Source organism: Mytilus californianus, unplaced genomic scaffold, assembly GCF_021869535.1.
Source record: "Mytilus californianus isolate M0D057914Y unplaced genomic scaffold, xbMytCali1.0.p SCAF_3, whole genome shotgun sequence".
Lineage (NCBI taxonomy): Eukaryota > Metazoa > Mollusca > Bivalvia > Mytilida > Mytilidae > Mytilus > Mytilus californianus.
In genome coordinates, this window is record NW_026262679.1 from 130,524,715 (window position 1) to 130,540,787 (window position 16,073).

The 16,073-nt window shown below is 34.0% G+C and overlaps 1 protein-coding gene across 2 annotated transcripts in view; it reads right to left on the reverse strand.

The window, feature by feature from the left end:
• Positions 1-7,511: 7,511 nt before the first annotated feature.
• LOC127736239 (sacsin-like) overlaps positions 7,512-16,073 on the reverse strand; it is a 48,864-nt gene continuing 40,302 nt past the window's right edge. For both annotated transcript variants that reach the window (XM_052246824.1, XM_052246825.1), the window contains exons 8-9: positions 9,527-15,021; positions 7,512-7,943 (exon numbers count right to left, since the gene is read on the reverse strand). In XM_052246824.1, coding sequence (XP_052102784.1) covers positions 7,668-7,943; positions 9,527-15,021 — 5,771 coding nt within the window. In that variant the 3' untranslated portion in view covers positions 7,512-7,667. The remainder of the gene's footprint in view (positions 7,944-9,526; positions 15,022-16,073) is intronic.

Here is a 16,073-nt window from a genome sequence, read left to right on the forward strand (position 1 = left end):
TTTTGCTAGTTGTTATTGTGTTTTATTACAGAGAAAAGTTGGAAAATATAACTGTTTTATAAAAACGTTTATCATAGTCACCTTATTACAGAACCTGATCAACAGATATATTCAGAAGAGTCTGCAGGTGATCTGTTGTAAAATAAAATATCTAGCCCTTCCCAATTGGTATGAAAATATGATGTGGTTACTGTGGATTCATTATTAGGGCCCTGCCTAGTGGAGGGTTGCCCTATAGTGATCAGTCTATTCGTCCGTCCGTCCGTAACAAATTGTGTCCGCTCTATATATAGAAAACAGTTATAATTTCATACTTTATACCTGACATGTATATGGTAAAGATCGTGTCCGCTCTATATCTTGAGAACCATTTTGATTTCAAAGTTTATACTTGACCTGTATATTAACCAACACTTGAGGGTGTGTTATAATGTATGTACAACATCATAGGTCAAAGGTCTGTCTGTCTGTCCGTCGGTCCGTTCGTCCCTTACAAATTGTGTCCGCTCTATATCTAGAAAACCGTTATAATTTCATACTTTATACCTGACATGTATATGGTAAAGATCGTGTCCGCTCTATATCTTGAGAACCATTTTGATTTCAAAGTTTATACTTGACCTGTATATTAACCAACACTTGCAACTAAAATTTTCAATACAAACACGTTTTGCAGGATCTCAACATTGACGACTTCAAGTCTAAACCTCCTGATTGCACCTGTGCTAGTTCCCAATTCACATATAATCCGGCTGGCCACGTTATTACCGGAGACCTCAACATTGTCAATAACACTTCCCTGCGAAATTTGTTATCCAAAGGTCCGAAATATCGTGAGGCTAAATCCATCAATTGGAAATACAACTTCAAAATACTGATGGATTCAGTCGAGGATTATGCCAGGCAATGGGCTAAACGCGAGAAAGAAGACGTAGATACTCTTTCCGAATGGATTAAGGCTGTGAGGTCGTTGATACAAATCCGAATTAAGAAACTAAATGGGCATATCAATACCCACGCTACATCAATTTTTAAAGACCCAAATGTTGCAAAACACTTGTCCTACCTCCATGACAAATATGTTGTTGTCCCCGCAGATAAAGCCCCAAACAACATCGTTTTTGTGTGTAAATATCATTACATAAACTGCTTGATAAATGAATTAGGTATTGACAATTCACTTGGAAACTCAACATATACCCTCACGACATTTACCAAAGAGGAAATCCCAGATAATCATAGGTCTGTTCTATGTTCCTTTGGAATTTCTACCAAAGACGAAGAACTGGATCTTCCATCACTGTATTGGATACCTAAACTACATAAGTGTCCTTACAAACAACGGTATATTGCTGGGTCTTCCAAGTGCTCCACGAAACCTCTTTCTAAATTATTAACATCTATTTTATCAGCAATCAAAGCCGGGCTCCAAAGTTATTGTGAAACTGCCTATTCTAGAGGTGGCGTGAATCAGATGTGGATACTAAAAAATTCCAAAGATCTTTTAGAGTACATACAATCTAAGACTCTCTCATCTTGCAATAGTATTAAAACATTTGACTTTTCTGCACTTTACACAAGTATTCCCCATTCCAAACTAAAAGACAAATTGAAAGAGTTGGTATTACTTTGTTTCATTAAAAAGAATGGCGAACGTAGATACAAGTATCTTGTCTTGGGGAGGGATACATCCTACTTTGTAAAGAATCACTCTGATTCAAACAAAAAATTCTCTGAAACTGACATTATCAAGATGCTTGATTTCTTGATTGATAACATATTTGTTACGTTTGGAGGACGTGTTTTTCAACAGACTGTCGGAATTCCAATGGGAACCAATTGTGCCCCTCTTCTTGCCGACTTGTTTCTTTATTATTATGAGGCTGACTTCATACAGGAGCTTCTTAGGAAGAGAGATAAGAAGTTAGCAATATCCTTTAACTCTACGTTCCGCTATATAGATGATGTTCTCTCACTAAATAGTGAAGTTGAAGTCATCCCTTCGTAAATTTTACGGACGCCATCACGAGTTGGTTGACCGTTATGGAATAACCGTTTCACAGATGATATCGGATATGTTCCTTATGTCGTAACTACAATACCCTTCCCTTTTCACGAATGTGACTTACCGAATAAGACTATTTACCGGATTTGTAATAACATAAGCAACACGACGGGTGCCACATGTGGAGCAGGATCTGCTTACCCTTCCGGAGCACCTGAGATCACCACCAGTTTTTGGTGGGGTTCGTGTTGCTTAGTCTTTAGTTTCTATGTTGTGTCATCTGTACTATTATTTGTCTGTTTGTCTTTTTATTTTTGGCCATGACGTTGTCAGTTTGTTTTCGATCTATGAGTTTGACTGTCCCTCTGGTATCTTTCGTCCCTCTTTGAGGGTGTGTTATAATGTATGTACAACTTCCTAGGTCAAAGGTCTGTCTGTCTGTCCGTCGGTCCGTTCGTCCCTTACAAATTGTGTCCGCTCTATATCTAGAAAACCGTTATAATTTCATACTTTATACCTGACATGTATATGATAAAGATCGTGTCCGCTCTATATCTTGAGAACCATTTTGATTTCAAAGTTAATACTTGACCTGTATATTAACCAACACTTGAGGGTGTGTTATAATGTATGTACAACTTCCTATGTCAAAGGTCTGTCCTTCTGTCTGTCGGTCCGTTCGTCCCTAACAAATTGTGTCCGCTCTATATCTAGAAAACCGTTATAATTTCATACTTTATACCTGACATGTATATGGTAAAGATCGTGTCCGCTCTATATCTTGAGAACCATTTTGATTTCAAAGTTTATACTTGACCTGTATATTAACCAACACTTGAGGGTGTGTTATAATGTATGTACAACTTCCTAGGTCAAAGGTCTGTCTGTCTGTCCGTCGGTCCGTTCGTCCCTTACAAATTGTGTCCGCTCTATATCTAGAAAACCGTTATAATTTCATACTTTATACCTGACATGTATATGATAAAGATCGTGTCCGCTCTATATCTTGAGAACCATTTTGATTTCAAAGTTAATACTTGACCTGTATATATATTAACCAACACTTGAGGGTGTGTTATAATGTATGTACAACTTCCTATGTCAAAGGTCTGTCCTTCTGTCTGTCGGTCCGTTCGTCCCTAACAAATTGTGTCCGCTCTATATCTAGAAAACCGTTATAATTTCATACTTTATACCTGACATGTATATGGTAAAGATCGTGTCCGCTCTATATCTTGAGAACTATTTTGATTTCAAAGTTTATACTTGACCTGTATATTAACCAACACTTGAGGGTGTGTTATAATGTATGTACAACTTCCTATGTCAAAGGTCTGTCTTTCTGTCCGTCGGTCCGTTCGTCCCTAACAAATTGTGTCCGCTCTATATCTAGAAAACCGTTATAATTTCATACTTTATACCTGACATGTATATGGTAAAGATCGTGTCCGCTCTATATCTTGAGAACCATTTTGATTTCAAAGTTTATACTTGACCTGTATATTAACCAACACTTGAGGGTGTGTTTTAATGTATGTGCAACTTCCTAGGTCTGTTTGTCTGTCTGTCGGTCCGTTCATCCCTAACAAATTGTGTCCGCTCTATATCTTGAGAACCGTTATGATTTCATACTTTATACTTGACATGTATATTAACCAACACCAGAGGGTGTATCATAATGTATGTACTTCTTAGGTCAAAGGTCAAAAACTGGTTTCAGTTGACCCCATGTCCTATGGTTAAGATCTTGTCCGCTCTATATCTTGAGAACCGTTATGATTTCAAAGTTAATACTTGACATGTATATTAACCAACACCATTATACTATGAAAGTAAGTTCAGGATATTTATCAGTTTAATTAAATTGCCAAATATAACACTTTAACTAAAAAACATAGAATAAAATCACTCTCAGCACATAACGAGACTATGTAATAACTCAAAAAAGTGCTTCATATCAGCTTATCCATACACATGTTTTACCACACGTTATTTACAGCGGGGCCCACAGAGATGGCTCCCGTCTCAATGATGTTTGTTATTCATGGGATACCAATTTGCTTGGATTTCATTGGTACCGATGAATCACAAATTTAAAAGTTAAACAAAGTACAAAGTCAGGAAAATGACAGTTGTTATCCATTTGTTTGATGTGTTTGAGCTTTTGATTTTGCCATATGATAAGGGACTTTCCGTTTAGAATTTTCCTCGGAGTTCGGTATTTTTGTTATTTTACTTTTTTCTTTAGGCTTATAATTTTACAAAACCTCTAAATCAAAATTCCATGAAAATAAATTTTTCATTAATCCACTAAAATCGGTACCCATGAAAATAAATCAATCCACATGTACTGTAATTGCTAATGACAGAACTCTCCACCAAACACCACAGGACGAGAACGTACGCAACAATAGCTAATTCAACATACTGCCTTCAACATTCAGCAAAACCAATACAGTATGACCTAGTTTTTCAGTGGCAGTCAAAACTTAACTTTAATTCTCCTGATTGAGTCACATTTAACATCACACAAAATCATGTATTGTTAAATTGTACTTCTCCTGAATATGCATGGAATAGTTTTCACTTGACAATTAGAATCTACTAATTCATAACTTGAACTTAATGTGCCTATAAAACAGACGTATGACAAAACATTTTTTAATTCAAAATTCAAAATTAAAGTGTAAAAAACTACAATATACTGTAAGACACTAACTACAAAACTTAACTTAAAGGATAACATACTGTTTGCTTTAATCAAAATAAGCTCCACTCTTTCTTATCAAGTATTTATGATAATTACACTATGTTTTATTTAAGAGTAGATATGTTCCATGTTTTAACTTTTATATATTGCAATAAAAATTAAAAAAAAATAAAGACATGTTACAAGGATAGCTTTTACTTATCTACGGAGTGAAAGTATAATTTCCAAATTTGAAAAGCTTAAATTTAAAAATAAGGAGTTTTCGAATTTGCAAATATGTTACTAAGCTTGCAGTGCATTTCAAAAACAATGAAACTTCAGTAGCTCAAACTTGGCTGTCTTTAACACTGTATCTCAAGTACCATGAATTTTCCTTTTTATTTTTTCTAGTTAAATAATTGTTTGTGCCTTGAACACCAATAAAAAAAAAACACACAAACTTTTAAAAAAAGGTTATCTTCTACCATTATTATATTGGACCAATAATTTGATAAAATTCACAAAAGGACTCTTCAGAAAGACCAGATCCTTTATGTCGAAGACAATGTTTGTTATGGTGGTTTAATATGTGATATATCTATATCAACAGTATCAGGTGAATTTCCTAATTCTATTAAAAAACAATTCAAAAAGAAATAAAAAAAAAAATTTGAAGTTATTTAAAAAGGCCACATAAAAAACTCGTATAAAAAAGTTCATCTTTGAACCCAAAATAGGTAAAATATGTCATAAAAACAAACACTTTAGTGCTACTATCACATTGATAAACAAAGGACAAGGTTCACTTTTACCAAAATATGACCTTGAATTTCAACTTTATCATAAATTATAATATAGGTCACGTTTAGTACTTAAATGGGTCTATTTCAAAACCCTTTATGCTTAGCAAAACACGTATCTTCATTAAAGGCTCCAAAGTCAGCACATTTTGGAAATATATTTTCCAAAAAAGATTATTGTGTTCACCTAAAAGCTTCAAGAAAAATTTGGCTGCACCTACGACCAAAAGGTGCAAATGTTGATTTGAAAACCTATGGATCAGAGGTTGCGCCAAAGTAAACTTTTCCAAAATCTATCATAAATTATTGAAGAGTTAGACCAAAACTGTTGTTTCAACACAAATAATGCATAATCAAGGGGTCTTAACTTCGTAATGTATAATTTGATGTGTCATAAAGACATTGGTATTAATAGTATTATCATAACTAAGTCTATGCAAATTTATAGTATTCTGGCAAGATTAAAACGAATATAAAAATCTTGGGACCAATTCAACCCTTTGTGAACCTTCTCATTTATAAAGTACATTGTCATAGACAAATAACATTGATCAACAATTGTGAAAACTACAATATCAATAAACAAAAAATGTAAAATATATAATTTCAAGATCAACAAACATCACACATTGAAATAATCAGTAACAAGAGGCTCCATAAGGACATACCCACCAATCCACATTGAGATTGCAGACATTATGTAATAACTATGTTGTTACCAATCTTAATCCACTCAAAATAACACAAATAATATTTAAGTGATATTAGATATAATTTATTTGTTCTCTCATATAACAAAATGAAACACTGTGGCATTACACTTTTGTACGACAACTGTCATTATCAATTATTGGTAAACCACTATCAACTTAATACATGGAAAAAGCATGAATGTCAATTTTGTGTTAGTGATTACCTCCCCTGAAACTGGTGGATATGACCTTGCAGGGGTAAATTCAGTAAATAAATATACATCATCAGGGACCGCCCATTTGGGGAGAGCTTTCTGTATAACACTGAAGTCATGTGCTCTCCTGATTGGTAGATTACGTTTGTAATAAATATTTTTGATAGTATTGGATCAAAACTAGTTACAAAAAATAAAAAAGGAATGCTGAATGCACTTAATTTTTTACCTCAGGGTTGAAAAGTAATAGGGGTCTGTAAGGGCGAATCTACAGTGTTTGTAAACAAGGCCATGTGAATGCCCAAAAATGCTGCATGTTTTTATTGTTGCAAAAGATGTGGCTACATTTGTATTTTAATAAATGATATATGAAAGCTTCTGATTTCTAAAGGTAAACCAGGTATAAATTTAATTCAAGACATAGATGTGCATTTAAGTCAATAGGAGATTTTTTATTGAATTTACCCCTACAGCCTGTCATCATTGTAGTAGATTTATCACCAAAACTTTTAACTCAAATGTCTTTATATCTAAAATCTGACATTCTCTATCAACATCTAGTTGTAACAAATGAATGTGTTTGCTCATTTGATAACTTAAAAAAGCAAAAATATAACTATATGACCAGTCATTCTCCAGTGGTGAGTAAGCAGAGATCACTTGTTTATTACAAATATCAGCTATTTGTTAGTACAATTAGTTAGTAAAATTTTCATAGGAAACACGCTAAAGAAAATTCATGATAAATATTAAATTGGTCTTGTTTATGTGCTCATAATTATGTCATTTGAAAATATATGATTTATGAAATTGAAATTGGTCATTAAATGTACATTTCTCAAACATGTGAAAGAGAAAAAGGTAAAGTTATGTCTTACAATTTTTGATAACAACATTTATCCAATACACTATGCCCTTAAAGATTTAAACTAAGATAATGGTTTCCATCGTGATTGGCAGCCTTCTATCATGCAACCAAATTAAAACAATGATGCAATAATTAAACAATATTAGTATTACCATTTCTTTTAATTAGCCTTTGTGATTTTAATGAATTATCAAAAGTGTTGGTAAATGGAATCATTAGATTTATTTTTCTCAAAACATCTAGTCCTCATTCAACATGCCAAATGGATTAGTTAGAGAAGTTTTTAAATCTATAACAATAGTGATTCCCAAATGCCAAAATAATAGGTAAGATAGCTAAAAAACAATATTAATATAAAAAAAAATTATCCACATTTAAGCAAAACAAATTTAAACTAGTTACATCATATCATCAACTGTGCTAACAATAATTTCAGCCCATTTTAATGTTTCTGTAGCATCGTCATGATTGTATAAATCTGATGGCGTACTTGGGAAAAATACAGGTCTTGGATATCTCATTTTAGAGTAGTCACCAATACAACTCTCTAACTCCTCAGCAGCCTGCTTCAGTGTTGGATTTTTCAAACAAACTGGTGTTATCAAGGAATGATATTTGCTGACTTGCTTAGCATCTTCACAAACTTGGATGGCTTTTAAAGCTTTTTCTGCTGCCTAGAATTTGATAATTTTACTAATAGACATACTTCCATGTTTAAACGAACTCCTACTTGAATTAATTATAACAGTATTTTCTGTAAAAGTTGCATAATTTGAAGCACAGCTGGCTAATGAAGGATTTGTCTAGGTCTGGGTATATTCTAAATATATAAGAAATCTCAAATATTTAAACTTTCTTATGTAAATGAATCAACCGACAATAAAAGGATCAAATCACTAGATTTTAGTGCAAGTCATGAGAATAGATCTCTCAAATTAGGCCAAATAAGATTAATAAAGTAAAAATAAATATGTTGTTGTGAAGTCCAAATTTTCAAATATACCACAAATGATCGAAGAGGGGGTTTATGTAACAGTTTGTCTGTTTGGTTGTGTATTTGAACTAATTCAGAATTGAATTCAAAAAAGCTTTGAGGGAATATCATTCATTATCTTAGGTTGACAAAGTTGGTGTCTTAAACAATTATACCACAGAATGAATCAAAATGTAGGTGATGTTGACAATGATGATGAAAGAATGTAGCATCGCTATGTCTTGCCTTCACTATTTACTGCACGGGCGGGACATAATTGTGTCCTCAAGACTATAGCTCCAGGTACCAAATATCACGAAACTTTGATTAGGACTTGCTGAGAAAAATGTGAAAGAAATGTGTTGCAGATGGATGGACAGAAGGACAGAAATTAGAATGAAGGTTTAAAATTATGAAAGCTTTCTGAAATATGATGCCAATGTATAATAATATAAGGAAAAACGACTAAGTCAATGTTTTAAAAAGGAAACCCACAAAACTAATTAGCTGAACAATTAAAATAGCAGGTGAGCATATTCATACATGTACAAGTAAGGTTGAATTCTGTTTAGCTGTTTTGGAGGAGTAGAAGATTAACAAACATGAACAAACAGGAATGGACAAGTACTTAGTTATTTATGGACCCCACCCCCAAAAAACGACAACCTCAAGACCAAGATCAAACATTTAAATAGGTGTTTAACTTCATTTTCTATACAGGAATCTTTGCAATTGTGGTTGAAATCTGTCCATCTGTTTTCAAAGAAATGTGTATTTTAATCTAAAGTGTGGTATTACAGGATACTGACAAGGTAGAAGACAACAGATATTATCACTATGGGTGTTAGCTACTGTTGGAAATGAGACAAAAAAACAAAAATCGACGAAAAGACAAACAGCACACAAAACACAACCTAGAAAACTAAAGACGGAGAAACACGAATCCCATAAAAAAAACGGGGTTGATCTCAGGTGCTCCGAAAGGGTAAGCAGATACTGATCCACATGTGGCATCCCGTTGTGTTGCAAATTTCTACAACTAAAGAGAATTTAAAGCTAAATATTCAATCTTTTACACTCAATTATCTCTAATATAAAAGTGCCTAATACTTATCACAAGAGTAACATCAACTAACTAGAAGGGTAATACTCAAGATATACAATTTACGATATTTTGTTGCACAAACAAACACGATTGACCAACTGATCACAATTCAACAACTGCCAAAATATTTCATATCGTAGTTGTCTGAGGAAGGAATACAGGAAAACAGTAATAATTACCTGCTGACTTATCACACACACCCAGTTAAAGGACTGTTCTGTTGCTGTGTTTAGTAATGATCTAGCAGTAGCAATATCGTTCTTTGCCTGTTTCAACCAAATCCTTCCCATCTTAGGTTGTGGATCTGGACGATATATATCATTATTATTAGGATGGTGTCCAGAGTAATGATAATTAGTATTGCTATAATCTCTTTGACTGTGACTGTGACTGTGTCTGTGTCGTACCCTATCCGCATATCCATTTACGTCAAATGTATAGCACTGCTCTCTTGTGGGTTCATTTGGTGCTGTTCTAGCCTTACTTACATGCTCGTTCCAAGTATCATTATATGCTTGCCAATTCCCACCATATGAGTTGCCTTTTCTTTCCCTGTATTGTGGAATGTTTGAAATGTCCATCTTACGAGAATTCAAACGGTTAGCAAAATCAATAATATGCTGTGTTATCTCACAACAAAATTTGGAATCATCATTTTTATCTGGATGCCATTGAAGCAGTAATCGTTTGTAGACCTTTTTGAACTTGTCCTGTCCTAATCTCCATGCATCAACAAGTGTCTCCTCAATTTGTTGTTTTATTTTATCCTTAGTTCCTATATTGTACCCAGCATGCACATGTGTATGAAGTTCTAATCCCATCTCTTGATTCTTCATTCTTTGTATCTGATAAAGTAGGAACGAATGAACTTCTTTACTTTGTCCTTCTCCAACATCAACTTTATACAATGGGAATTGACCATCAATTAGCTGTTCTATAATTTTTACATATATGTAAATTCTGGCTATGTCCTTACTATCTACAACATCGTCTATATTGTCGAATATTTCATGAACAGCATAATCCCCAGGTGAAAATTTAACCAAGTCCTGTACTAAAGAATCCAGACAATCAAGTGGGACAGGAGAACCAGGTAAAGGAATCCATGATGTATATACAGGCTTGGAATCCAATGCAACAGCTTGTAAATCATCTAACAATTCTTCCATCTCTTTAAAATTGTTATCATAATGTAACAGAACAGTTTGTAATTTTTCTGCTTCTACTCGATCCATACATAATCTTACTATTACTTTTACAACATGACGTAGTATTTTTTTTTTTAGCCATACACCCATTTCCAAATCAGATCTTTTCACATACACAATGTTTTCAGCCCTCTTATGGTAAAATATTCTTTCTTCTGCACTTGATGCTATTTGTTCATTTCTATAAACTAAAACTGTTTTAACATCTTGGAGGGTAACAATTCTAACTGATGTTACACTTGAGGATATGTTTTCTAAAGTACTGTCGTCAATGTCTTTATTACCTTGGTTTTTGTTCTTTGTTTTCACTAGCCTTTTTATAGCATATACAAATATTTCACTGGTGAGAAAATATTGTAATTTTTCAGCAACTTCCCATTGAACAATGTTCTGATCTGTAAGCAGTTCTTCTCTAACAACCGAGCTTAACCGTTTTAGCTGCATGGTAGCTGGCAGCAATGACAAGCAATGATCTACATTTAATCCTACATCTTTGAATTGATCCATTTGTTTAAGAAACTTAATCTCATTTTGATTCTTAAGTCGATGTTGAACTGGCCAAGGTCTGTCAGCATAAACAAGTTCACAAGATGGGAAAAGTTTATCTTCACTACTTAACAGATAGAACACAGATTCTTCAACCTGTGGTGTATCAGATAGAGACTGTAGCACAAAAAGAACACCACGAACAGCGGATTCTGTACATTCCAATTCTCTTGCAACTAGTGTTTTCTCACCTGCTTCTTCTTTGATGCTTGCTAGAACTCGAAAGTAATGGTCCAAATATGCATGATTTTTACCCCCAAGTGTCCTGAATAATGTAAAATATTTTCCATAGGTTTCAGATCCTACAAGCAAATATGGTGGTATTTCGTAGTTTTTTCCCTCCTTTAAGATGACATTTCTAACTTTCATAAATGTGTTGTGTTCAACAATGTGTATAAATGGAGTTTCTGCTAGCTGTGGTTTCATCTGTTCTAAAGTTTTCATTGGTAAAGCCTCGATATAATCATAAATGGTTGTCATTAAATCTTTGACAAACATTGTTTTTTCATTTGTATATCGTTTCTGTTCAAGTGAATAACAAACATTGTGAACATGTGAAATAACAGTATTTATCTCAGGTTCTCTTTGGATAAGCAAACTTTCTAATAATACAGGGTTTGATGTGCTGGCATAAGCAGGCAAAATGTTTTGCATTGTCCAAGCAAGTCTGAAGTGCCTATTAGGAAGAGATCCACTAAAAGCTATAAGTTTATTGACTGAAAGCTGAGGGCTTATTGTAGAACAATCCAATGGCACTACATATGCCTTAATAAAGTGAATTTCTCTAATTTTTCTCAAAAACTCCATGTCCTTTGCGAGCCTCTGCTTAGAAAACAAATATTTAACAAGTTCAACTGACTGACTTTCAGATAATTCTGATGGACCTTGATTCTGTATATGGCAAGCAAATTCTAAGAATTGTTCTTTAGTCAATTCCAGTTTCATTCCAGCAAATTCCATAAAACATCTCCATGATATGCTGTTAAATGGATGTGGTGGCAATTCCGATGGCTTACAAAGACTTGAAAAGACTTTGTGGTGTGGACTAAAGTATTCACATGCCTTCTTTAGTATATTTCCATTTGTAGATGGAATAAATTGCAAGTCTCTCAAAGCTTCCATAAGATAATCACTTCTGATAAGTCTATCTCTTATAAAAGTCAAATGTAGAAGATGTAAATTCCTTGGTAAAATTTCAAAATTTGGCAGAACAAAGATCCTGTAAAACTCCAGCAATTTGTGTTCATCCTGTAGTATCTTACAAACTCTAAACTGTAGGACTCTATACAAATCTACATGAAAGGCATTGTGCTTCAATAGAAGAATGTTAGAATGATTTGCTTGTTCTGCCAAACCATCAAGAACAATGTTGCTATTATCAATGTCAACAACCAAGACACTAAATCCTTCAACACTCACTATTTCGCCAAAAATTGATGTAAATATCTTCAGCTGTTTGAGGTTCTCTCTGACAATTGATCCAATTCCACTAACATTTGTAGCTAAGAAGGTAACAAGTCTATTACATTCATCCTGAGTCACACAAGTATTAGTAAAAGCTTTTGTATGGAATACTAAACACCTGGCTAGTTTCTCTGGTTGCTGTTTAGATGCTACAATTTCACATGCCTTGTTTGAAAATTCGTTGTATAGAGACAAACTTGGTATTGAAAGCTTTTTCAGTAATGAAACAATATTCCTGTCATCAATCAATTGCTGATCAAAGCTGTAATAGTTAACAACTGTATACGCCAAAGTAAAAGAAACAAGAACTAGCTCTTCTTGATACCATAATACCGGGAAAAGACACCAATTACTAAGCTCTGATATTGAAGGAACAGTCTTCAAAAACTCCCAGAACATTAGCATCCATGCATCATTTGGGAGATATGTCTGTGAGCTGTCCCATGGCAAGGGCCCATGCTGTTGGCAATACTGTTCATCTACTGAATGGAGAAGCTCTGAGCAAAAGTTTCCAACATCAAGACACTTGAAGAACTGTTTGAATTTGCATAAAGGAACTACCAACCTATCATGAACAAACATGGCGCTAGATGATGGGAGCAAGTTACAGAACTCTGACATGATAGTTGTGCAGGGTGAGAAACAAACCAATTGTTCAGAATTGTTTAACATCAATGGAAGTCCTTCAAATTCTGGACATTCAATTCCCAACTTCAAACAAAACTGAAGAAAAGATGAAAGTCTTTCAACGGACTGAAATATAGATTCTCTGAGTGGAATGTTTACATCACTGATCCTACATTTATCTATGTTTCCAGTGTTCCATGACCTGAAAAAGTTAACTACTATTTCTGATGATTTATCAGCATATTCAAATGTCAAAACATCTGCAACTGCACACTTTAAATCAGATGCAGAACTGCTACTGGACAAACAATCAACTGGAAATGCTTTAGAAATACTTCTAAAAATCCATAATGGTATGCATATCAACTTCATTCCTGAATCCACTAAGATCTGTCTTACTACAATTTCCTGTCTTTGAAGAAGAATTTGTCCATTTTTTGATTTGTAATCCTGTTCATTTAGTTGATAAAAAGAGGTCAAATTATCAAAACAAGCTCTAAATGTATGACCTTCTGTCTCTAAAGGAATCCAGTCTATTTCGTCTTGCTCAAGTTCTCCTTGTAGACTACACAAGGACATCTTCTGTACAGAATTTGTGTACTTTGGGTATATTGGAAAAATCTTCAATGCTCTTTTGTGTATGTCTTTATAAATAGCATTTACAAGCTCTTTCCAATAGGCTCCTGTGACATTGTGGTCGGGGAAACTGGAAAAGAAAATTTTCAATATATCAATGTTTTTGTAAGTATTCAACAGATTTGGAAGAACTTCTTTTGAATATTCTAAGCAGCTTGCATAAGAAAATGCCACATTTTGCCGTAGTAGCAAATTGTTCCATTTGATTCTATTGTCATCTATAGGTGTGGCGGAATTACCTCCGAAAAGTCCATTCCTGTTTGCATAAACCGAAAAATGACCATTTATATGAACTGGAAGCCCTGTTCTAATAGGCAATGGTAAAAAGCAGAAGGCATTGCCATCACGACTGTCTGGAATGTATGTGTACGGTAACCCTCTTTGATTATCTTCAATTTTCTTGACCACTTTCATGGCTGTACCACCTCTTGGTAAGAATCCTAACTCTCCACTCGAAGCAGCTGTCAAAATAGATTCAGCTACTGCATCTCCTTCGTTGAACCCAAAGGCTTGGACAATAAGCCAGGTGTCAGAATTATTTTTATTATCCTCTAAAGTTGCTGTATATCTTACTTCCTTTATACTAATCTGATTTAGTGTTTTTTCTTTTGACATGATCATTTTGGATTCTGTTATAACATGAGCTGAAAAATCTTTGACATTCTCAATGTCTGAATCTGACACTGACAAGCAAACACTAAATGTATCTGACAGCTCATTGCAGTTTTCTTTAATGTAAGAAATGCTGATCTTTTTAATATTTGACAGAAACAAAAGACTTGCCTTCGTTTGTGACTTAATTTTTTCTATTAAACTGTTCATATCTTTTTTTGAAAATGATTTGGAGCTAATTTCAGACTTTCTCGCCATTTCAGGAGTACGAAGGGGTAGACGAAACCATGTCCCCGTATCAGCTTTAACTTTATCTTGTAAATACCCTTTGTAGACATCTCCATATTTCGACTGAAATGTTTCAAGTTTTAATCTCATTCCAGGATTTTCAGGTTGAGCAACAGGTAGGTATGAACAATGTGGATCAAATACACAAAATGTTCCACCGTCTGGAGTGTCCTGTCCACGAGTTAAGAAGGAGGGTACATCGGTCAAGTGATATACAGCATTGAATCCAACACCAAATTGTCCAGTTTTTGAAGGATCACCCGACTTACTTCCCTCTCCCAAGTCTTGAATACCTGTAATAAAAATAAAATTTTAAGTCTCGGATATACTTTTTACAAAACAGAAGCCTACTCTGCTAACCTGACATCTATGAATACTGTAAAATATGTTCTTCAATACAAAAAAAATGTTTTTGAAACTAACTGTATATTCATAGACAGCCTTGTGATGATCAGACCAAAACCTATCTTATTCTTCATGTTATTTCATGTCAAGATATAATAGTGTATTATCACTCCGAGCTATGATGATATTGGTGACAGAGAAGGGAGAGACAGAAGATATCAAAGGGGTATAAAAACTCGTAAGTAAACTGACCACGCCATGGCAAAAAGACAAAAATAGTATACAAAACAGAACATAGAACACGTAAAACTGAGCAACCGAAAACTGGTTGTGATCTTATGTGTCCCAGAAAAGTTACGTGGTGTTTTGCCTATAGATATCAATTCTAGGAAAGTATGTTTATCAACGAATTTAAACAAAGAGTATTTATGGTAGTGCCCAGCCCATCTAGATAGATAACAGGAGTCAATAAATTGATACAGTCATAAATGGGATCATAAAAAGACTACTAAGTACTTATCCCATATTTGTTCTTTCACAGGTTGACGAATAACAACCAATAGATAGAATATATATCCTTGGACCAAATACAAGTTCTTGATATCATGTATTATCTGTTTGTTCTTCCTTAATATTAATTATACTGATACTATTATTGTTTTCAATACATATGACGCAAATGGCACTTGAATTCAATCAAATTGATAACAAGACTAATACCTTGTCTCGGCCTTTGTCCCAGCATGCAAATGACTGAGGTTTCATGTATACTGAATCATTGCCTGATACCATTGAAGCCTTGAAACTTTAGTGAAAATAGTTTTTTTTATAAGAAGTTGTGTATATCTTTTTTTCAAGACATAGCAAACAGCTAGTGGTAATTGCTTACAAGCTTAAACTCAACCGTTATCAAGTGGTAAATCATATATAAAACCGTTCCATTCCATAAAAGTCAAGGAAAGTTTGACAACAATAATCGTTATAAAATGAATTTCAAACT